Source organism: Hyalella azteca, unplaced genomic scaffold (genome assembly GCF_000764305.2).
Source record: "Hyalella azteca isolate HAZT.00-mixed unplaced genomic scaffold, Hazt_2.0.2 contig13055, whole genome shotgun sequence".
In the NCBI taxonomy this organism is placed as follows: domain Eukaryota; kingdom Metazoa; phylum Arthropoda; class Malacostraca; order Amphipoda; family Hyalellidae; genus Hyalella; species Hyalella azteca.
Genome location: NW_025942991.1, coordinates 21644 through 46367, shown reverse-complemented (window position 1 = coordinate 46367; position 24724 = coordinate 21644). Strand labels below are relative to the sequence as shown.

The 24724-nt window shown below is 40.2% G+C and overlaps 3 protein-coding genes across 4 annotated transcripts; all 3 read left to right on the top strand.

Moving 5' to 3' along the window:
* Positions 1-2484: 2484 nt before the first annotated feature.
* On the top strand, positions 2485-8126 carry LOC108666020 (endocuticle structural glycoprotein SgAbd-2). 2 transcript variants are annotated; one of them, XM_018152826.2, is made up of 5 exons: positions 2485-2519; positions 3882-4006; positions 5404-5487; positions 6040-6150; positions 7229-8126. In XM_018152826.2, exons 1-5 carry the CDS (start codon positions 2511-2513, stop codon positions 7296-7298), a joined length of 399 nt encoding a protein of 132 aa, XP_018008315.1. In that variant the 5' UTR covers positions 2485-2510; the 3' UTR covers positions 7299-8126. The 2 variants fall into 2 exon arrangements, with proteins under 2 accessions (XP_018008315.1, XP_018008316.1); XM_018152827.2 differs by having other exon boundaries at positions 6040-6154; positions 7229-7367.
* A 1383-nt stretch (positions 8127-9509) lies between these two features.
* LOC108666018 lies at positions 9510-19501 on the top strand. Its single transcript, XM_018152823.2, has 4 exons — positions 9510-9893; positions 18213-18422; positions 18775-18909; positions 19474-19501. Exons 1-4 carry the CDS (start codon positions 9679-9681, stop codon positions 19499-19501), a joined length of 588 nt encoding a protein of 195 aa, XP_018008312.1. The 5' UTR covers positions 9510-9678.
* Positions 19502-19520: 19 nt separating this feature from the next.
* On the top strand, positions 19521-23814 carry LOC108666017. The gene is made up of 5 exons (XM_018152822.1): positions 19521-19539; positions 19718-19854; positions 20533-20647; positions 22660-22820; positions 23103-23814. The coding sequence occupies exons 1-5, from the start codon at positions 19521-19523 to the stop codon at positions 23487-23489; spliced, it is 819 nt and encodes a 272-aa protein (XP_018008311.1). The 3' UTR covers positions 23490-23814.
* Positions 23815-24724: the final 910 nt, after the last annotated feature.

Sequence of the window (24724 nt, the reverse complement as noted above, 5' to 3'; positions counted from 1 at the left end):
GAATATTCACAGCATTTTGAGGTCTCGAACTCGCAACGCACTGCTACAATTCTGCTGTGCCCGCCCGGCCTCCTAGCCGATTCTGACCAGAAACTGGCGCACAGAGCTGGGATCGAACCCGCGCCTCTCTAGTGCGTCAATCTCGGTACTCTGAACTTTAACCACTGGGCCACCCTGTGCATGTAACATATACTATTATAGTCCAAGGACAAGGAGTTAAATAATTATTAATTTCAACTAATAATAAATTAAAGGTTAGCAATTATTGCTAATTCTTAGTCTTGTTCTACCGCGAATAGAGACCACAAAAATTAACCCTTTGTGAGATAATACTGTAAAGGTAATTCACGGAAACTTCCTGATTCGAAAGCTTGATATAAAAAGAACTAGTAAATAAATCATTACAATAAAAATTTCGTTGATGACTTTGACAGCGAGAGGTTGCAGGATGGCTTGTCGACAATCTACGGTTGGGCCCTAATGAATAATAAGCAGTTCAACGGCAGCAAATTCGAAGTAATGAGATAAAGAGTCGGTACAGAAACCGGAATGCCACACCGCTATTCAGCATAAGATGGTACAGAAATTGAATAAATTCAACTTGTCCGAGATCTCGGAGTGTTAAAAAGTACCGAAGCCACGTTCGATGACCACACTGAGGCAATAGTTGCGCGAGGCAGACAACGATTGGGGTGGGTTTGGCGGATATTTGAAACGAGAGAAGCAGCGCCAATAATTACACTCTTCAGAGCCCTCGTGGTCCCCAATCTTAAGTATTGCAGCCAACTTTGGTCGTCACTCAAGGCGGGCGCGGTGCGGAATCTGGAGTCAGTCCAGCGGACCTTCACGTTCAGGCTGCTGCGAGCACTTAGCAATGTTTTGAAAGTACCTGCCCAGGATTAGCGGTATGAAGGAGCTGAAGCGGGACTACTGGGGAAGGTTGAAACACCTGACCTGGGAGTGTTCTCACTGGATAGGAAAAGAGAGAGGTATCCGTATATCATATTCTACACTTGGAAGATGATAACCGGACAGGCTTCCAACTTTTAAAATGAGACCTCCTAAAAGTAACATAATATATCATATCATAGTGATGTCGGCGCTGAAGAATTGGTCTGATATGGCCTATCGCCGATTCTCGTACTTTTTGTGACGTGTTCACAAGAGATCCCAAAACAGGTCCTTTGACCGGATATTTTCAAAACTGACACAAGTTTTAAATAGCTAATAAACTTCCACCAGGTTCAAGATGTTGCTAGGCATTTCAAGTCTGAACATATGTTTATTTGTCCATATAAGCTTTATTTAGCTTTTCTTTATCACACCAAAGAGAATTTATTAACAGAGCCGCGGCAAGAGTACTGACTCTTCGTGAGAGATCACTGTCCGTGGCAGGACCGAGGCTTTCTAAATGTGCTGAGACGAGGGAGTTCATCTTTGCGGCATCTAATTAAGACGACTGGACAAGTTTTTGAGGAAGATCACGGATCGTCCAGTTATGGGAAAACCACCCTCAGCAAGTGACAAGCAACATCATCTTGCATCAGCTGGCCCAAAGGAGGGCAGATAGACGAAACACGTCCAGCGTTACATCCGGGACCAGAGGGCGGGGCGAGCTGCCTAACGATGACTTGAAGACGGAGGATGACGAAGGCGGCGCATCAGCGTCCTAAGAAGTCCTAAATTCATCATAAGGTCATAAGCACCACAGAGTAGTGGCAGTACCACAGTGTAATGGCTTCTTACTGTGCAGTGGCAGCATCACTGCAGTGCAGTGGCAGCACCACAGTGGAGTGGCAGCTAAGAGGCAGCTAAAAATATTCTTTTCTGTTTTGGAAAAAAATCCCCTTTACCTTGAGATTTAAGCTGATCAAGAGATATTCTTTAATTTATTTGCGTACATGCATGTGCAGAATTGAAGTGGTATCGTATAATAGCACGAGGATCTCAGGGAGTAGGAGGAGCTGCAAATCCCCACGGCCTCCATGTTAATAAAGTCCTTTGTGCCCCACACCACCATGGCTTAGGCTCAGCAGACAGGTCCTACCACAGTGTAGTGGTAGGACTACAGTGTAGTGGTAGGACTTGTAGTGGTAGGACTACAGTGTAGTGGTAGGACTACAGTGCAATGGCGGCACCACAGTGTAGTAGCAGCATCACAGCATAATAGCAGCACCACAGTGTAATGGCAATACCAGAGTGTAGTGGCATCACCACAGAGTAGTAGCAGCACCACAGTGTAATAGCAGTACCACAGTGTGGCGACAGCACCACAGTGTAGTAGCAGCACCACAGTGTAATGGCAGTACCACAGAGTAGTAACAGCACCACAGAGTAGTGGCATCGCATCATTTATGTGACACATTACGATTACAGTGCTGTAGGACTTTCCAGCACCTCTGGCAGGACTCTTCTTATCTGTCAGCGGATGCGTGAAGTCCCCGTCAAACTACCAGCGCCCTGACAGCAGCTGTCACTGTATCTTCGTCTGTCTGACAGAAGGCACGGAAATGTGGATGGTGAGTCAAAGTCATCATTATACATACTGAGATATCATCATTACAGACATCATTTGTTGTTTGTTATTAAGGAATATTGCAGTGATCACTCATTCTCTCAGGCACGTTAGTTGCCCAAGTGCTCATTCAGCAGCTGCGTGGAGCAAGCTTTCTGAAACTGGGGTTTCATAAGCCTATAAGTATATGTATGGAAATTTTCTCATATCTTGGAGCTAATGGCTCACCGACATGCACTGACTGATAAGTCGTTTACAGCCGTATATACTTATTACTAAAAACAAGAAAATTAATTCTCTGGTCTCCAATGAAACCTGCTTAAAGGAACAAATTCTGCTATCCTATACATGTCAGTGCATATTAACGTCCACAGCTTAAGTGTATAAGGAATCACGTGCTTATAGCGGAAGGCTATAAGGAGTGGAAAAGTTAGGTAAAAAGGAATAAATATAAGGAATAAATCGTCAGCATTAACATTTTCGAAGCATCGAAACAGATTTATGTGACCACCTCATTCTCTCATTCGTCGAGTTACTCATACCTAAATATATAGCGTGTGCTCCATTGGCCAGCAAATACGCGATCATTTACTTGATAATCAATGGTATTACCGTATTCCTACCTATATTATCTGTTATCCGCTTATAGCTGCCTATGCCAACGTTTTAACTGCATATTCCAACGTTATTCTCACCTCCGTCACCACTTACGGCTGGCAACGCAGGATTACGAAAATCATATATGTGCACGTGTACAGAAAACAAGTGTTTGCTGTAGTTCAGCGCTGTGTCTAAAGCGGATGTTTACTGCAGGCTGTGTCGTTTGTCGTAGCGCTTTTGGTGTTACGACACTCACAGTAGATGCGTAGATAACGTCACAGTAGATGAGTAAACAACGTCACAGTAGATTAGTAGATAACGTCACAGTAGATGAATAGACAACTTCACAGTATATAAGTAGACAACGTCACAGTAGATGAGTAGACAACGTCACAATAGATGAGTGGACTATATACTCGAATGGATGCAGTTCTGCTGACATTAGCCGTGGAGGAATTGATGTCCTCAACAGAGAAGACGGGCGGAGCTTTTTGCGTTTTATTTAGCACAAATAACTGGAGATATTTTGTCAGCTTATTACCCGCATTAATTACTAATGAAACCTGTGTTCACTTTGTTTCCTTATTACTTGCATTAATTACAGACACTCGTGTTCATTTTTTTTTAAACCATGCATTAATTACAGATTCTAGTGTTTATTTTCTTAGCCCATGCATTAATTACAGACACTCGTGTTCATTTTATTAGCTCATCCATTAATTACAGAAACTCGTGCTCCTTTTATTTGCTCTTAAATAAATTACAGACACTCGTGTTCATTTTGGCCGCCGTATCGGCGGCACCTCAGCAGCGCCGGCGGCCAGCCACGCAAGTCCCGATCTTGGCCGACGATAGAATTCACCCCGACGAGCGGGGCAACTACGCCTTCAGGTGCGAGGGCAGAGGGGAGAGGAGGGCTTATGGGGGAACATGGGGATTGCGGAGGCATTGAATAATAACCCCAACGAGAGAGGCAACGAAGCCTTACGACTGGTATATAGTCAAAGTGCGGCGAAATTCGAGAGCGAGGTATTTGCGACCATCCTGTGAAATCCTCGATTGGTCCTAATCTCGGCCAGTCGCTACCCTCGAGCTTGTAGTCTTTATAATGCGATATTCCAGCCAGCCCCTTTCTTGCGGTTACGGGCGGCTTTCGGGTGGCCGAGGAATGGCCAGCGGCCGGCTAGAACTAATTGGCCTGGGCCGACCATGCACTGACCACGTATTATTCCTCAACCCTCATTGAGTTTTCCTCCTACGTACCACTTGTCGCGGACTGACATATGTGAGCAAGTCACGTCTGTTTCCCTCGATCATACCTTCCACAAGGCCTTCATTTGAGCAGTTAGTATGCGGTATTTCCACTCCATATGAGAGTATGCTCTTATATAAATAGTTTTTGACGACAAATATCTACAAATCGTGAGTTGATTCAGATGTGTATTCAATACTGATCGATGAATAGAGAATAAATAGTTATACATCCTAATGTCTCACAAATTTAGGTGACTTGCATGTAAGACGAACATCGATGCCCAAAATTTCCTTCTATCAACTTATGTTGTACAAAGTGTTTCATATTTTTTGTATCTGTAGAAAAATTACAAATAAGTAAGTGAATAAGCATCAAAAATTTCAGATTGATATTTCATTTACACGCGGATTTTTAATGAGTCAAAGTAGTGATAGAATATCATTGGGCACTAGCCGAGCCTGCCTGACTGTTCGCGGTTCTCAACCTGAGCCTTGAGGTGGGGGGTAGATGATCGAGGCCCGTGGGAGCCCAGAGTTTATGAGGATAAATGGGGTGGCTTAATTAGAGGGGCCTGCGGTCCCTGGCAGGGACTGCAGAGCGTGTTTTTGGAAGGGGGCGTGCAAGTGGGAAACGTATGGCTGGAGGACAGTTTTTCGGTTAATTGGGTCAACAGATTATTTGGGCGGCATTCTGTGAGCTGCAATGGTTTATTCAAAGTATTGCGTCCCGATGTATGGACGTGCCAAGCAGAATCTTCTGTAAATGGGACAACGCAATGTGTAGTTGCATCTGTAGCTCATAATTTATTGAAAATCATTCATGAAATATTAAAGGTGAAAAAAATAGTCGTTCCGTTCATTGACCTTATGCCGAGAAAAAAATGTTATTCGTGTTCAAGTCAAGCTCATAATCGCAGGTACGTGTGTACCTACGATACCTCATAATCAACCTCATAATCAAGGTCATGCATAATCAACCTCATAGTCATAATCAAGGTCATAATCATACCTCATAATCAAGATATACGTGTCAGGTACGCGACGGGCGACGGCTCCTACCACGTGCAGCAGGGCGCTGCCTTCAACGACGGCGTCAACAGAGTGCGCGGCAGCTACTCGTGAGTCGCATGTAATCTTTATTTATTAACTGCAAATAATAAATATAATGCTGATTAATAACTGAAATGATAATAATTTGTATATTGCCTGCCAAGGACTGTATGTTATGAGTAATATAACCACCTGCCAATTGATAACAGAAGTAAAAGAGCATAATAGAATCGATTATGATTATAAGGATGAATGATTGTTAGCATTAACAACAGCCGGTTATAGGAGACGGCCAAGGGCCAAGCTGTACGTAGGAGCCAACCGGTTATATGCGGACCAATTGGTGATAAGAATGGCCGGTTATACTGAGCAATTGGTTATAAGAATGGCCTGTTATTCGGACCAACTGTTGAAGAGTGCCCATACTTCGTTTAGAAAGACCAAATTGACTGCGTCGCATTGTGGTCAAATTTCTTGCAATTGAAATTTAGCTTACCAAACAAAAGCTGAACAACATATTGCGGCTTCTGTAATTTTATCACCTAGTAATGGAGGGTTGTTGGAACATCATTCAAGGCATTTATTGTTTATTATTCATGGCATTTCAACATCTTGACCAGGTACACGTCACCAGAAGGGAAGCTCGTGCAAGTATCCTACATCGCGGATGAGAACGGCTTCCGTATCGTCAAGGATAACAAACTCCAGCCAGTCCCCTCACCCCTTCCTGAGTGAGTGAGTCCTCCCCTCACCCCCTCGTGAGTGAGTCCTCCCCTCACCCCCTCGTGAGTTACCCCCACACACCCCCGGGGGGAGTAATGGTAGTCTCTTGGTGAACATTGATAGAAGGGTCGTCAGCTATTGACACCTATATTGTACAGCTGTATAGGCATTTTACGGGAGAGAAATATAGGTTGGAATGACGTTTGCTGTGACTGGAAGTGAAAAATAAAAAAAATTTCTGATAGAATGTGAGGTACACTGCTGAGGTGCATTCAAGTTATAACGCCTCCGATTTTTTCTCTCATTAACCCCTTTCCCAAAACCGATGAAAATTGTATCACTTCTCGACGCAGTCCTTCTGCAGTCGTCCGCATTTTTCACAGCGCCGACGCCATGATTCACGACGCTTCTTAAAGAGTCTGTTGTGACCTCCGGAAAAACACTGCTTGGCTCGTGAATAAGCTCCCGCCCCAGTGTCTATCAAAGTAGTAAAGAGCCAAAAGTTGGTAGGAGCCAGTTCAGGTGAGTACGAAGCATGGCGAATCACTTCAAAGCTGCTGGCAGAAGAAATTGTTGCGTCTTGATGAGAAACGCGTGCTGCTTTCTTTGAAGCGCCGCACCCACGCACACACTTCGACACATCCATGACACCATCGCTACATGTCCCCCCCAACTAGCGATTAATTTCAATCTGTGTCACACCACACTGATGCAGAAAACGAATAATAATACGCTGGTCGTGTGACGATAACGTCGCTGTTGCGATGTATCGAAAACAACCTTAACGCTCGCTGCCCCTAGACCCTGAAGTTCTCGTTGCCGCGCAGTGCTGCTAAGCGTACATTTGCGTCTCATTTATAACAAACCCAATGTTTCTTTTTAATTCCAAGTAGGATAGAAAGCATCGGAGGCGTTATAACTTAACTGCACTTGTACATTAATATAACTAACATAATAATGGTAATAAAAATGACATTAATAATAATGAAAAATATAATAATAATATTAGCAATACACATAATAATAAAATACCAATAACATACAACCCGTTACCCTGGAATGACGTCTACAAACTGCCCGTTACAGGCGAGGTGCGGGCGACGAGCACAACAGGTTCGGGCCCGTGTCCCGCTTTGCCAGCGAGCGGCCCGGGTAACGGCGGACCGTTAACGGTCTCAAATGTACATTTAACGGCCCGAATAAACCTTCAACGTCCCAAATAGACCTTCAAAGTCCCAAAAAGATTTCTAACCTCTTAAATAAACCTATCACCTCTCAAATAAACTTTTAACATCCAGAATAGAACTTTAACGCCACAAATAGACCTTCAACGTCCCAAATATAGACTTCTAACCTCTTTAATAGACCTTTAACCTCTCAAATAAACTCGTAACATCCAGAATAGAACTTTGACGTCCCAAATTGAGCTTCAACGTCTCAACAAAACTTTCAACGTCGCGCATCGACAGTTAATTGTACATCAATGCCATGTGAATGTTTGGTCAAAACTCTCGTGTACAAAATTTAATGAATTGGTGTATGCACTTGCAGGCATAAGCAATGTGAGGGATTGCATCGAATTCGAGTTCATTGTTTACAATACGCCGCAAAAATCCGCGAGATATGGTGCGATATACCTTATATCCAATAGTACGTTAAACCGTATTTTCGATGGTGCTGTATGTCTCATTTCTATTGGTATGATATACCTCTTTTTTATTGGTAGGGCATACTATATTTCTAAATATTGCGGTATGCAATATTTCCAATTGTACGATACACCGTATTACCATTAGTATACGGCATCAATATACATGCAGTATTTACAATGGTACGATATACCGTATTTCTGTCTGTACCGTATACCGTACTTCCATTGGTACAGTTTACCGTATGATGATATATCTGAATATAAACAATGATATAACCCATGTAATTAAATAATTGTGCAGTTTTACGTAAAATGCAGTTTTATATCATCTTCTATTTTCTCATTATTGCCTTCGCTTGCTTAATTTGGTTTCTAATACAATACATTGTAAGACTTCAGGTTCGATATTATCTTTGCAATTGTTTTCGGGTCCAAGCATGAATCAGAACCATAAACGAGCTCGGTTATCAGTATCCAGATTACAACATTTCAAAACTATACTTATTGTTAAAGCTTTTTCCACATTGCATTGTATCGAAAGTTTACAAGAAAACCATAAGAGACGAGTTAATCCTTTCATAGGTGGAGGCGACCAAGTTTAGTCTACAATTTAGCGCAAGAATGTTGTTAATAATAGTTATTATAGTTTGATATAAATAATTTAGTTTATAATAATAATAGTTGAAAATTTCATAAATAAGAGAAACAATTAATAGGGCCATCAGCTTAACACGGTCGTCTAGTAATTAAGGTATATATAAATAGCTTTTTACATCAGAAGAACAGTACGCTGGACACGATGTATAATTGATGATTTGTCGTGCTCCGCAACCTCAGATTGTATTATGTTCTTATGCAAAAGATAAAATTTAAATAGTTCGGTCATTTTGATTCATTGCAAATTCCAACAACGTACAAATAATCTAATGGATTCCGCAACAAAGTCAGGATATAAAATCCGCCTTTTGCATATCTGCAGTCAAAAAAAAGGCGGGGGAAAAAATGCAAAATGGGATGCAGTCAGAGGTACGGGATGCAGTCAGGGGTACGGGATGCAGTCAGGGGTACGGGATGCAGTCAGGGGTACGGGATGCAGTCAAGGGTACGGGGTGCAGTCAGGGGTACGGAGTACTATTGGAATTCGAAATTTGTCGAAAAATTTTATCTGTAGGCTAGCTAATGACAAAAAGCCAGGTTGATGAATTCGCAGCACCACATGGAATCTCGTAGAAATGATGTGCGATTTTTCCAAATATTTGTCCGCTTTTGCGATAAGTTTTTAACTTCATTCAAATTACGAAATAACCTTAATGTGGAACTTATCGCAAAATAATAACTTTGTGAGGAGTTTTTCAATTAATTTAAATTAAAAAATAACCTAAATATGTATTTTGAATGTGAAATGTTGGTAAAAGAATGGAAATTCTGAGCTCCGGCCGAGGGTCCGGCCGTAAATTTGTCCGAGACGTATTACCCCTGATGCATATGAATGAAGAACCATATACAGCAACTCAGTTTCTAAATCTTGAATGAATTTGCATCGAAAAACCCTTCGATTAAATTGTTTCGAATTTATTTTAGGTGATAATATATCATTGTAGTGATTGTAAACAATTGGAATTATTGTTAAACCTAAAACGGATTGATCATATTTGATCAAATTTCAGACAATTCCGGAATGCGTAGTTCTTGTTCGTGCCGGACACCTTTCATCATTCATGTGGTCACTGGTCAGTGGTCAGTCGGTTTGACTTGTAACATGTCAAGGCATTGAAGGCAAGTAACTCTTGCACCTAGAAAAAGCCGTGACGTTAATGAGTAAAAAATTACTACTAATAATTTCCTCAAAATTTCATGATAAATTGTATAAATATTTGCGAGAATTATGCGTTTAACAGCTATTTTCAATGCTGTTAACCGACGGGTTTATCGTAACCGCAAGAAAGACGGCCACAATCAAATCAAGTTGGCCAAATTTTTGTGGCATCATGGAAGTAAACGAAAAGTTTTGTCCACTGGCGAGAAAGATCTCCTTACTTCTAAAGGATTTAAAGTTTGGTCTCCTGATGAATTCATCTCAAAGCCTTATGAAACTCCAAAGTAAGTAAAATTTAGGTAGGTCACAGTCCTATCATATGATATGATCTTGTTTTAAAAGTTTTTAATTAAAAATCCTATACCTTTAGAGTTTTAGTTAATATTAAACTTTCATTATCCTCTACTGCTCTACAGACTACAGATATTTAAAAAAAATATTGATGATTTTAATTTTTAATACAATACCGTAAAATGGGGTCCCTAACTTAGACCGGCAGGGTAACTTAGAGTCTTAGACCACTTTTCGTTTTTTTAACCAAAACTCAAAAACTATTTGACATAGAAAAATTTTGTCAATGGGCATTAGAGGCCTAATACTGAGGCTACATAACACAATGGAAAGATTTAAAAAGTTTGCATATCTAATAGGTTAAAAAATTAGGGTAAACGCGGTATATTCTGACATCGTAGGTAATTCCGTCACCTCTCCAGCTTTTCCTTTATATTAAGCTTTGTTTTAGTTCCATGCGTTCATTGATGGTTGAAATGGTGACGTCATACATTTGCGTGTCGAAATACTGCAAAAGCACTAGGTCCTGTCTCTTATACTCATCTAGATGTGTATAATAGACAGNGGGTAACATAGACCGGCTTGAAAGTTAATATAAAATTACCATATATAACATATTTTATGTTTGACAGCCTATTTATGTTTTTTCTTCATGTTTCAGACTCTACAGAGTAGGTATGTGCACAAACGACGTACGAACCACAACAAACCAAGCAAAATGGCGGACCAGCAGTTTTCGTTAGCACGCACGGAAGACATTCAGTTCTGCAAGTCCCGTCCGACCGGAACCATTATTCGAGCGGCTCGTGGTTGGAAACGAACATAAAAAACTTTAATTATGATGACGCCATCTCAGTTTTCTAGAAATCAGCGTAGCTTACTTAATTAGTGGGCATTCACAAAGGGTGCCATTTTGTGCTAAAAATAAAATGTTATATCGTATTACTAAATTTACCAAAATGTTATCAGAGCATGCTAAAAGTTCTTTGAACATGCTTGTAACATGTCAGAATCTCTGCCTACCGTCAAATAGTGATGGTGAGGTCTAAAAAAAAGATGATTTTTGGTTTGAGATCTGACCTGTGAATGACATCCGAAATGGCGTTCGTGATGCGGTACTATACTACTTTGAGGCAGTGAATCTCCATGATACGACAGTCACATTGGCTTGGTATTTCGGTTCCTATATCAAAGTTTATGAGTTTTTTGCATATGTTTGACTGACCAAAATGATTTTACTGTTACAAAGACATTATTACATGGAACTGTTTACTTGCACAGCCATCTAATCCCCTGGAGCCCTAGTCTACTTGCTTATCCAAGCCAGCCTAGCCCTGCCACTGGCCTAGCCCTAGGCTAGGCCTTGACCTGCTAGGTAAGTTACTGTGAGTAGTACTAGTAGTTGTAGTAGGGGACTAGGGGCTAGGCCTAGAAAAATGTTATTTTTAATTATGCATGATTTCAATTTAATAAATTTTATTTATTTCTCTATACTAAAGTAAAGTAAAACTGCCATCATCATCATCATGGCATGACCTATCCTATGACTAGTAGGTCAAGTGATATTTGCTATTGGCAGTGCTATACTAAACACTGAAACAGTATACTTCTGTATATATATTTATATATTATTTAATATTGAGTGGCTCTTACCTTAAGTTAAGGCTTAGGTTAGGGCTAGGCTGGTGGAATTTCAATTTGTTCTTCCAAGAGACAATACCAATGCCTACTAACAATATTATTATATATACCTAGGATTATATATACAAATATATTACTTATATTTATGCTGAATTATAGTGCAATTTGTTTATAATAATAATATTAAATTATCTATATTTATAATTAATATTTTTCTTACCAGATTCAAATGTTCAAACAAACCTATGATATCTCATTGAGTCATTCTGTCAATGCTCTCTCCACTTATCAACTTTGTGCTTTTTCTTTCTGTGAAAACAAAAATTTAGCCTGCGATGAGGACCAAGTGTCGAAAATTCAGGGGCAGAACTGGACCAGCCTGGACAGTGCTCAGTGATTATGATCAGCCCACAGAGTCTGACCTTGTTGATGTTGACATTATACCACGTGTAGGCCATGCTATCAGGTTCTGCTTAGAACATGGAAAGTCCATCAAACCAACAATTGATTGGATCAAAAAGTTCTTTGGGTTGGATGTGCCTAGGTATGAATTGGATGTTCTCATGAAAGAATATGACAATTGCAGAAAATTGACCTATGGAGGTCGTAAAGAAAATGTTTTGGCAGAATTTCGAGTATTTTGTGATCAGCCTCTTAGTATTTGCAGTTTGGAACCTGTGATAGTTACAAACACTTTGCAACCTGAGCCATCCACCTCCTTTCATGAATCTTTGCCATTAACTCCTACTGCATCAGCTCAACTATCTGCATTCACTAATACTGAGCCTGCATCTAAAGAAATTACAGCACAAACAACTACAAAGCCTTCTACAATAGTCCAGCACCTCTCCCCCACCTCAGCCTCCAACACTCAGCCCTCAACTGCCTCTCCAAGGACACCATTGGTAGGTGGGAGCACTGGTATGTGACTCCGTAGAAGCGAAGAAAGTCCAAGGAAGCGGCTTCTGCATAAGCGGTGCCATGACTTGTCTCTTGATATTGCCCATAGGAAATCTGTCTACCATGAAAGGATGAAGATAATGAGGTCCGAGCTGAGCAGCAAGCCAACAACAGTGAAGAATCTGCGTAAAAGAGTTTGCCGGCTGATAGAGGCTAATAAAAGGATAAGAAAAATTGCTCTCTTCCAGAAAAAGGCTCTTAATGAAAAGGAAAAGGAAAGAGAAAAACATCAGCTAGAAGTGCTTTCATTCAGACATCAGATTCAAGAACTAAAGGCTGATGTTACATACCATGAAAACCAAAACATGGTTATTCTTCAACAGAAAGAAGAGCTAGAGGCAAGTCTGCGTAATCAATGCAATCAACACATTGCCAACAAGCGGGATGAAAAAACCTTTTTAGGGAATGTTCGCCTGATTATCTATGACATGCTAACATGTAACGTGCCCACCGACAACATCCCTAAGCTAATGAGTTCTATGGCAGCCAGACTGGGAAAGAGCATGGAAGCACCCAGCAGAACAAGTGTGGAGCGGATGGCAATTGAACTTGGTTTATTTTCTGACATACAGGCAGCAACTTTTGCTAATAATCACCAAGGCCTCACTCTCGGTTTACAAGTGAGGATGCCACATTTGTTATTGCAGTTGACCAACTGCCAGGAGGCACAGCACAGGATTATGCCAATCATATTGTTGACTCTGTTAATAATCTAGCTGTTATCTACAGCAGTGTGCATCTTGGCATCACCTACGAAGAGACAAGGTTTAAGATTGTGCAAAATATTTGTAACACCATGTCTGACCGTGCTGCTGTAAACCATAAAACAATATCTTTACTTGAAAGAGTTTGGGGCACCAAATTGAATGAACTTAACTGTCATTTGCATCCTCTGGACTCTGTTGCCACTGCATGTAGGTCAGCACTTCAGAACGCAGAGTTAGAATCAGGCCAAGTAAGTAAGCTATTTGGCAATGACTGCATGGCAGCTTTAATTGTCTTGGCTTTTAACAAGCTGCGCTACAAAGATGGCAAAGGTAACCCACAAGGGTTTATATCATTCCTGAAGGATAATAATCTACCACTGGGCATCATTCCAAGATACCGTGGCAACCGCCTGCATATACTTTTCCATACCAGCAAAATCCTCATAAAGCACTACACCCTTTTCAAACAGATGCTGCATACTCACATGTCTAGCAGTGAAAGGGGCCTGTGTGATGCACTTTCAGCAGACTTTTTGAATCAATTTGCAATTAAAGAACTTTGCCTGCTGGCTCTTGTGGGCCTCAAACTAACTGGGCCATGGATGAAAAACTTCTATGTTGACAGTGCTTCTGAATTGAACCACATTCAGGCAATAAATGCTGTACGAAAAGTGCTGGAGAGGATGCGTATTTGCTTGCAACATCCTCTCTCCCTGCTCACATCTAACACCAACTTTTTTGGAGAGACTCTACAGGATGATGCTCTGCTGTCCACAATCTTGGAAGTTGGACATGTGTCAGACAAATGAGGAGATTTCAGAGATGATCCAAAAATGCCTGAACAAGGTGATAGAAACCTTAGACAGGCAGTATGCCAAGTATTTTGCCACAAATCTTACAGCCCAACTTGAAGAAGAGACAAAAAGCGCCTGCCTGCACAACATGGATGCAGAACAAGTGATGGGGATGATCAGTTCTCTCAAGCAGAGATCTCCACATGCATCCATATTGTTCAGCTCAAGTAAATTAAGAGCTGTGAAAAACAAAACGATTGGATTCATTGATGGTTTAGAGGAGCAAGAAAAAGAGCGACTTATGGCTTGTGTTGTTGCACTGAGCCGAAAGAGGATAAAAACATCAAGACTTTCTCAGACTCTTGTATCTGCAGAGATTGCTTCACGCATTAATATCAAGAAGCAACTAAGAGACAAGAAAGTACGGCACAAGATTGAAAAATTGTTGAAAACAACATCCTTGGATGACATACCCGCAGCACTTCAAGAAATAGGCATTACAATGAGTGATGAAATGAAGGGACCACTCTCAGAACTTCTCCAACACAGGGTTATTGGTCGCTTCATTAAGCACTGCTGGTATGACAATACAGAAAATATCAATGTAGTGTACCATGGAAAGTTTGAAAAAATCAAGGGACAAAATACCAAGACTGGCAAGACCATGTACACTGTGGCATACTGGAAGGACAACGAGTCTTATGACATGGCAGTGGACTATGAGATGGATATGTTTGAATTGGCAGCAGACCTCGTTTGCAGCGACATGGCAATATTATAGGTTAGATTGGTAAATTTGTGAATAATTGTTATTTACAATAAAACATTAAGTTTATCATCTACCTATCTAGAAGCGTTGCATGAACATGCTCCCATTTCTACAATTTTGTTTTGCTAGTGCAGTGGGTCTTGAAATTAATATTGCAAAATTCAATTAATGTGTTGATCAAATATACCATTTCTGAATCATGACTGACTAGAGCATCCATAGAAATGTATATCCACAGGAATTATTCTTCAGATCCGATTTAAATGTCTTTTTATTTTTTCAGGATTATTTGGGAGAGACAGGCCAGAGACCCAGCCCCAGTCCAGCGGGTGCCAGTGCAGCCCATGAAGGCAGCTACAGAACTCAATTTTCAACTACTTTCAAATTTGTCTAAGTCTTCATTCAAGATCGCTGGTATGGTAGACAGGTAAAGTTGTCCGTAATCACATATAATTGATTAAACCTTCAAGCCATAATCATGAAGTTGTGCATTTTTAAATTTTTATTCTTTGCATTGTTTGAATAATTTAATTGAATAATTAGAATAAGCTCATAGACCATAAATTATAAGGTTTCAAATAGGCCTGGTGATCAGATCAAATAATTATGAGTAAAAATAAAAAATTTTTAAGTGAAATAAATGAGATCAAGGTCAAAGGTGGTTAGAACATCATTTAGATAAACTCAAAGTTGGGTCAGATGGAAAATCACCTTAAATCGAGGGAGCTGCAAGTAGAAGTCAAATTATTTCTCATTTATTGAAAGGGATGTAGCACAGCTGTGCCATGTGTCATAGGCATAGGAGGCACTGATGGAGCTTCCTAGTGCATTATTGGAAATAACATTGGCATATTTATGATATTATATGATGTAATCTCCTTACTCTGAGAGCATTTTGAAGCCCCCCCCCCCTGCAAATATAAGCCTGATAAGCCTTTAGCAGTTACTGAGCTAGCAGCCCAGCATTGGGCTCTGTTGGCAAACTCTGAAACTGGGCAAAACTCTCAAGGCTGGACTCCGTTGGCTACCCCTCACTGGGGCAGAATGGAAGTGGCCAAACTGCCTAAGGTAAGATTGTATTTCAATAATTTGTATAGTATGTCACCAATGCAATGTTCATTGCACTGTTATCATGTGATTGTGACTAACAATTCTGTATAATTTCAGCTGAGCTCTGGACCGGGTGGCCGCGAGCGCAGCAGCAGTCACCAATCACTGCAGTCTGAAGTCCTCCAGGTGCGTGTTGCCTTCTGAAGTCACTCTGGCAGTCTGGGTGCGTGTTGCCTACTCCTACACCAACCTGTTGGAACGCCCAAACAATTGGCCGTGGGTCAGGGTGCGGCAGCAGTCGTGGGACCCTCTCCTCAGAACTTTTGATCTTCACCCAGTCCCAGGCAGATGCCTGTACAACTCCTTCCCTCCCCCCGGTCACTGGGGCACCCATGATGGTGAAGGCATTAAACGAAGTAGGCGTTGTCACTCATTTAACCATAGTTAATGTTATTGTTAGTAACAACAGAGTGCTACTGTTGAAATTCTATTCAATTGTGCAGAGATAATTTTTTTTATATTAGCTAATTTTATATTGTAACCCTCTTCTCCCAACCATCTAACTTTAATGTTGTCTTGCAATAGATATGTAAACCTTACATTTTTTATGCTTGCTATTGGTACCAATATCATGAAACTGGAATTTATTAGGTTCAATTCTGCCTTTTGGTGAATTTATACCATTAATATCTGTCAGTCACACCCCTTTACCCAACCCACCTGTAGTCAAAGTCTCAACCAAATGTTGTATTTTATTTAGAATATATAGCCTACAACAAGAGCTTTCAAATGGTCCAAAAATCGTTGAAATTGGCTCATAGAAAACCTACAAATGATGATTTTTCCAAAAAATATGCAAAAAATGGGTCCATTTTGGGTGCGAAATTGAATAACAGAAAAAATTCATAATTTTTTCACTTTTAGACCCACTCCACTCATACCTATATGATATTTTTCTGAATTTTTTTCTCCTTTTAGTGGTGCAATTTTCATTACGATTGGAGAAAAAAAATTTTTTTGTGCACATACCTATACAGAGTCTTATATATGGTAATTTTAGCTTAATTTCCAAGCCAGTCAATATTATCCTGTCAGGGCTGCCATTTGGTAGTCACATTTCCCCCATTATGGGGCGGTGCCCCCCATTTGCAAACTATAACACATTCATCAAGTTTGTCTTTTGCATATGTAACTAGAAGAGTTCTACTACAATGCATCAAAACCTGGAGTTATTTTACCAAAAAATAGAAAAATTGGAGGGGGTACTCTGACAGGCTTTAAATAATAGCTCTTTTTCGTGGGTCACATTATTAATTTTTTAACCTATTAGATATGCAAACTTTTTAAATCTTTCTATTGTATTACGTAGCCTCAGTATTAGGCCTTTGATGGCCATTGACAAATTTTTTCTATGTCAAATCATTTTTGACTTTTGGGGGTTTTTGTTAAAAAAACGAAAAGTGGTCAAAGTTACCCTGCCGGTCAAAGTAACCCCATTTTACGGTATTGGTATTGTTTCAAGCTTTTTTCAAGCAATCTTGATCTTAAATTGGATGTCTACTGCCTGTCTCTATAATCCTCTGTCATATGTAACATGTGCTATATTTAAAGTCCATATCAATAAATTTTTATTGACCATATTGATCTTAAATTGCAATGCAGTATATGGAGAAGCATAATGGCATCTTTAGTCCATTGTTATCCAATCTGAAAATTTGTTACTAATTGAAATTGATTAGCTTGAATGTTCTGTAATGTCCAGTTATCTTATGTTGAAAAATTATATTTTGGGAAATTTTTAAGCTGCTGTTCTGTTCAAGACTTCTTGTCTCACTTTTCTCCCAGATTTTCTCTGATAGCTTGCAATTGTCTTTATTTTTACCTCCATTGGAAACAGTGCTATTATTATTGTCTCATTATTATATCTATAATAAAATAAATAGTCAAATAAAAATGCATTTTCAGTATAATTTACCTTTGACTAAAATACTGTACATATACGTACTTAGATTTCAAAAGATAGGTAATAAAAACAAAATATCAAATTAACTCCATTTTACTGGGGTATGCCAAATAATATGCTAATATATATTGAGTCTGTACTATAAATGCTAAGGCTGAATTGAACTACTTCAATGAATTGAAAACTGTCACTTCAGAAATGGTGTAGAAATTTGCTAATGGAAGTAGGCAATTTTACTCAAGTTGAAAGTCAAGAGGACCAATCTGGAATATGAGGCAAATTTTTTCAAAATAGGGCAGAAATGATTGTAATGTAGATGATTTTCCACAATTACCAATGAAAGTGTCCTTTTGAATTTTTCTGAAATGCCTAAAAATAAGAAACACTATGATTATTTCTACATTTCTAAACTGTTGCTATTTCTCAAGGTATGAAGACTACTTCCCACCACCCATAAAAGAAGAAAAGCCACGTCTTGAGCCCTTGTATCGTTTGGACTCGGACTTCTTGCCACTGCTGTCCAAATGCACAGACCTCATGCAGCATCTGTCCTGGTCGGTCATTGTGGACAGCCTGCCAGCCTCCATCACTGAGCGCCAGCGTCAGCTCACAACAGCTGAGAGGCGCCTAATAGAGGAGTACGTTTTTAACAAAATTTTATTGGTTGATTTTCATTCAATGTTATTCATTCACAATGTGGAAGTGAAAAATATTACTTTTTGGTCTCAAAGAGATTTTACTTGAAATCATATTTCATGTTCATATAGTTGTGATTAATTTGAAAGTTTCAGTAGGGAGAGTTAATATTTAGTACTAATTATTTATTTGATTTTGATGCAGTTAACTGAATTAAGAATGATTTCTCTTTGGATGGAAATGACTTATTTGATGCTTTTATAAAGGTAAATTTGTCCAATTAAATGAAAATTTCATGGAAAAATTAATACAATCAGCTTTTTGAGTTGTAATTGAGCCTTGTTACTTGTGCAGATGTATTTTGTCATCTCACCTACTGGACGGAGTGATGGACCCGCTGCCCCTCACTGAGAACTATGAGCTGCCCAACCGCATTGAGAAGCCCCGACGGGTGGACATGCCCCACGGCATCCCTGTGGCCAGGAAAAAGTTTGTTCCCTGTCTTTTTTTATTGTAAACTTGCTGGTTAGCCTGGCATTGCCTGAGTTTCATAATCTCTGCGATTTTGAAATCCTGGTAATTTTGATATTTGGTTCTGATTATAATAATGCTTATTGAATTATAATGCATAGGTAGGTAATTGATTAGTATACAATACATACATAGACCACCTTTAAAGCCACATTCAACATAAAAATTACAACTCCTTTTTACCCCAAATTTCAAAATATAAAACCAATTTGGCACCTTTAAATTAACTTTTAATTACCATTTCAAACTATAATTTCTCTTCTTGATCCAATCCTTTCCTCCCCTTTGTTCAATCCGTTCTTATTCTGCCACTGAAGATAAATTTTCAGCTGCAGTTAATATATCTGAGACGTTAAGGATTCTGGATCCATGCCCAACTGTATAAAATCTATTGCCATTATAATTTTACTTTGAGAATAACCTGGATAAAATTTAGGTGCCTGTAATTTTCCGACATAATACGGATATGTGCTTGAACAGCCCCTGTGTGTTGTCTGTGTAATGAGTGCTGGTCTGTTGCAGTATGCTGCTGACTGTTCATTTCCTGTGAAATAATATCTTATAATTTGATGCTAGGATTGAGAATAAGTTTTGTTTCAAAATAATGAATTTTATTAACCAATATTGCTTAAATCTCACGTCAAGTTTTTCTTCAGAATTACTTATTAGTGAATTAAAAAAATTATTAAGGATAAGTCATAAAAGAATAATAAATAATTTGTATAATAATATTAATTTAAAAATAATAAGTAAATTATCAATATAGGTGAGCTGCTGCAGGTGAGGCTCACGACCCCCCTGCTGGTGGGGGTGTGGGGGGCGCCCCTGCCCCCCGTCCTCCCCGCGGGTGCGTGCGACCGCCTCGTCCTCCCCCCCGCGCCCCCCACGCGGGGGCGGGGCACCGTAAGTGCTTCATGTCGCCGAGATAATAATAATAATAATATAGATAATAATATCTTCATTTGCTTTATACATTCAATGTGTTTTATTTTGCAAGAAAATTTGATTTATTTAATTCACAAACAAATTAATATTCTTTGCTTATTCGATTTTATTTTAATTGACTTAGATTAACTTTATTAAATTAATTTAATTGATTTAATTAATTGACTAAACTTAACATAAGATTTAACGTTACAGTGAAAATCTGTCTACAGCTGGCTAGACAGATTTTCAGAAATGTGTAATAGAAGCGAATAAAAGATAACACAATTTTTAGTTTTTTTTATTTTGGAGTTGATGAAAATTTTAAATATTGATGTCTTTTGCTACATGTTCGATAAATTGAATTATTCCAGTTGATTTCAATATTAGAACTTGTTAAAAAATTAGATTGAATGAATTCATTACAATGTATAGGAATGTTTTGCTTATAAATTTGATTAAAGAAAAGTTGGTGGCTATGAACTGTTGTTATTGGGTTAGCAATTGATGAATAATTAATTAATCAACATTACTATTTGTTAGTGATCTCCTTTAATATCATAAATTAATATTATCGTTCTAGTGATCACTAGTAATGATAAAAGACATTACAATTACGTTGGTAATGTTAATTGGTAATGAGCATTAATACAACAGAGAGTGGAAGCCCCGACCGATCCTCTGACCGGACCGCTGCCCGACATCGGCCCCATGCTGCCTTACATCGGCAGCACCTTGGTGGACAACTACAACCTGCACCCCACCACGTACTGTGAGTGTCAGCCGTGATAGGGTTGACGGGGAATAGGTGGGGTTGTCGGGGTTTGATTGGACGCGGGTTTATAGGGTTGATAGATGTTAGGTAAGGCCATCGGGGTTGAATTAGCTAGTTCAAATACTGTTGAATATATTTATTGATCTCAGTTATTTATGAGGAGGTCGGCGTTATAAACTCTACGCTCTGGTGGGGATGCTTTTCATGTGTTGGTTGGGGTCAACTCAGAGTAGGTGAGGAAAGAATTGCTGTCAGGCATCTCCTAAAGATGGGCACTCTCAGAGGAGGTGGATCACGATCTGTGGCACTAGGCAGTCTATGCAATAAGGAATCGGCGCGCGTTCCTCGAGTACATTGGAATTCCCGTGAGTAATTCTTGTCTGCCCAATACGGAGACGAGTGAGGCATACCTCCACTCGGCGTACGCGATGGAACGAGGATGGCCAAAGCCGTACACTCTTTAATTTTCCGCAGTTCATTGTTTTCAATCCAGTTTCACTGATATTGCCACTTGTTAAGCAGTTTCTTGCGAAAAATATGGGAATGACCCCAGTGGGGAAGGCTATCATTGTTATGTGGCGTCTCTCCAGCCGATGGACTGCGCGAAAAGTTACGTGCAATTTCATTGCCGGCTATCAGGACAGCCAAGGACCCAGCCGAAAGTTGGTGTCTTTTGGCGTGCGGAGAGTCGGATAAGCCACCTAAGTAAGGTGGCCACTTGGGGATGCAGCAAATTGTATAGAAGAAAGGCTCGGATAGCACTCTGGGAGTTACTGAAAATGCACTCCATTATTGTGCTTTCTCCAGCTATGTCAAAGGCACACGGAATGCCGTGTAGTTTTGCATTAAATATTGACGAGTAGCCCTGCAGCTTCAGCGAGCTCCTCGCAACATCGCACGCAGCGGCCCATCCAACCTTGCTGTCTCATCTTCAGAGCCGCCGGTGTAGATGTGCAAGCATCGTCTGTGGCACGCATTAATGTAGTCAAGGAACAGTCATTTTAAAGCATCAGTTGAGTGAATATTTTTCCCTCCTTTCATGAATTCAGAGCACACTGTGGTTTGAGAGCAGCTATTTAGGGCTGTTGGAGAATTTAATAGTATAGTCTGCACTGTAAGAACCAGACGGGTACCGGTCTCGCGTGCTCGAGTACCGAACGACTTCCGCACCACTCGGCGGGTGCCCTCTGTGCATTTCTGTATAATGCTCAGAGAAGAGGGATCCATGTCAACATGATGGTCCATGTCGACATGGAAATAGTCACTACCATACTGATCATTCATCATTCGCCACTTTAAGTCCAGGACGATATCGGGGGAGTAGAGGGACAGGTCCAGCAACGACGTTTCTCTAAATTGGATTCAGAATCGTGCCTTGTTCCGGTGTATATAAGGCAAAGGTCAGCCTCCACTAAAACTATTTCACGAGTTATTTCCCCATTTGGGTTTCTTGCATTGAAATCTCCAACGTTCAGGGAGATTAATAGGGGGAAGAATTTGATGGTGAGCTGCACCAGACCATATTCAGAAAGAGGGTACCGGGGAGGAATATAATTGTTCCAGATCGTGGGAGTGGGTAATGACACTACCGGAATGTAGGCTGAGACACAAATTGTCCTAACATGCTCCTCTGTAGACCTGCCTTAGATCATAGAGAAGTTGCAGAAAGTCCATTGAGTTGGCGCGGTAGCCACGACAATTTAACTAGAGTAATGTCATTATAGGGATAAGACTCAAGGGGGCGTCCGTCCTGTTTGATCTTGATATCGGTGGGGGCAGGATGGTCGCTAGGTACGTTTGCTGGCATGGGGTAGTCTGCTAATGCAGATCAGGACGATGCTTCATTCTTTTTGGCTGCGTTTGGTCGGGCAGAAGGACGCTACTGCGCTACATCCCCTCTCCGTGTTCGCGCTGTGGGTAAGAGAGTGTCACTAAATGGACAACATGACTCATTTATTTCCCTTTGGATGTAGTTTTCATTTAAGCTAACGACTGCATTTGTTGTGCAGGCAGCAGTGCAGTGCACCCCCACACGGTGCATATACACCACAACGCCCCCTGCCTGTACTCCCCCTACACCCCCGGCCTCAACACCCATCAGCTCACCGCGCTCACCCTCCTCAACCTCTACGCCCACGCGCTCACCCACGCCGTCGCCTCCAATACTAAGGTGCTTCTATTCTTGCATTATTCTTATATTTTTATTAGTTTGTTTTACGGGTTGTGGGAAACTTGGAGAAATTAAATTCATAAACTTTTGATGGCAAACGACTATGTTTTTAATCAAACATATCATATTAAAGGGCTCTACCTTAAATGTACGGATTTTATATGCGATGCAAATCCAGGCGAGATAAAAATTTTTAAAGTGACACGTTTGCTAACCTATAAAGAGCGTTAAGCTAAGGATTGAGTTACTTTACTATAAGCTTGTTATGTTCATGCCGAGCAGATCGACGAACACGGACACTTGGAACAGCCCATTGTTGTTCAGGGAGTTCACTCGCACGTGAACATGTTTCAGCCGGCAGTGTTCCAACTGAACACCGTCGGACCAAACTGTTTGCCGCTCATCAACCAAACGGCAACCGCCAACAATGAAGCAAGCAATATGGCGTCGGATGTCAACAAGATGGCCACGGATGTCAACAAGATGGCACCGCTCCCGCAGCTGGACAAAGACAAGATGGCGGCGAGTAGTGGCGTTAGGAACGCGTTTTTGTACCGGCCGTTTGAGGAGCTTTACATGTCGTGTGATTACGACGAGACCGGCAAACCGTCGTTGAAAGGCGTAAATTACGAGCTTGTTGAATGTTTGCGTGCTCTGCACGAGTCTTAACCGCGCAGGAATATGTTCGTTGTTATTGCAGCAGGAATTAATTCCAAGACTAGAGAAATGCATCCTTTGCCTGATGATCTCGCTAACGCATCATAACGATAATTGCCTCAATTAGCAAAATACATGGAGAAGAAGAAATAATTAAATAGTCCTGAATGGAGCCGAGATTGTGTGCATAACTTGTTTTCATGTGTGAAATATACACGAATGTATTCTGGACTCTCATGGCTCGACAACCTCATTATGAATGAAGTAAATGATTCATGTTGTGGGACGTCTTTTTTCGGAGAATTTCGGGAGCAAGTAAATTAGATTTTTATCTTAAGTCACTAGTTACCAGGCCTCATGATACATCACAGTCCACTAGTTATCAGGCCTCATGATACATGACAGTCCACTAGTTACCAGGCCTCATGATACATGACAGTCCACTAGTTACCAGGCCTCATGATACATCACAGACCACTAGTTACCAGGCCTCACGATACATCACAGTCCACTAGTCACCAGGCCTCATGATACATCACAGTCCACTAGTTACCAGCCCTCATGATACATCACAGTCCACTAGTTACCAGGCCTCATAAATAGTTTTTGAGTTGTGGGGGTTTTTGTTAAAAAAACGAAAAGTGGTCTAAGTTACCCCGCCGGTCTAAGTTACCCCATTTTACGGTATGGTACATGCTCTATGTTTTATATAACAAAATAGTTTCCCTTTTTAAACAACGTACATTTTCTCGGAACACAAAACGTTCAAAAACTCGGGATGGCAGACAAAATCATTTAGAATTAAAAGTGAATTTAATAAGATAAATTCAACATAATAGTGCAAAAAAATTGAAAAAATTCAAATCAGGAATGCATAAATGGGTTTTTATAATTTAAAAAACTTTCAATCATTTAAATCTCAGTATGGAATGTGAATCAAATCTATTTATTGTAAAATCAAACTAGACGCAACCAAAACAAAAGCACGTGTGACACCATCTTCTCATACGTAAACATAGAACGCTCGATGTGAATGTACGTAGTGAAAAAACGGCAGTTCATCTCATAATTTTGTGTGATATCGAAAACTTTTTTTGTATTGTCCAATCTTGAGAATTTTTTGCAAGTGTGGATGTGTTTTTTTTTTATTTTAGAACATATTCATTGCAAAAACTTGTCCGCTAGCCTACAGATAAATGACTAGTTAAGTTGTTGAGGCGTTGCCAACACGGGATTGGATGTCAAAC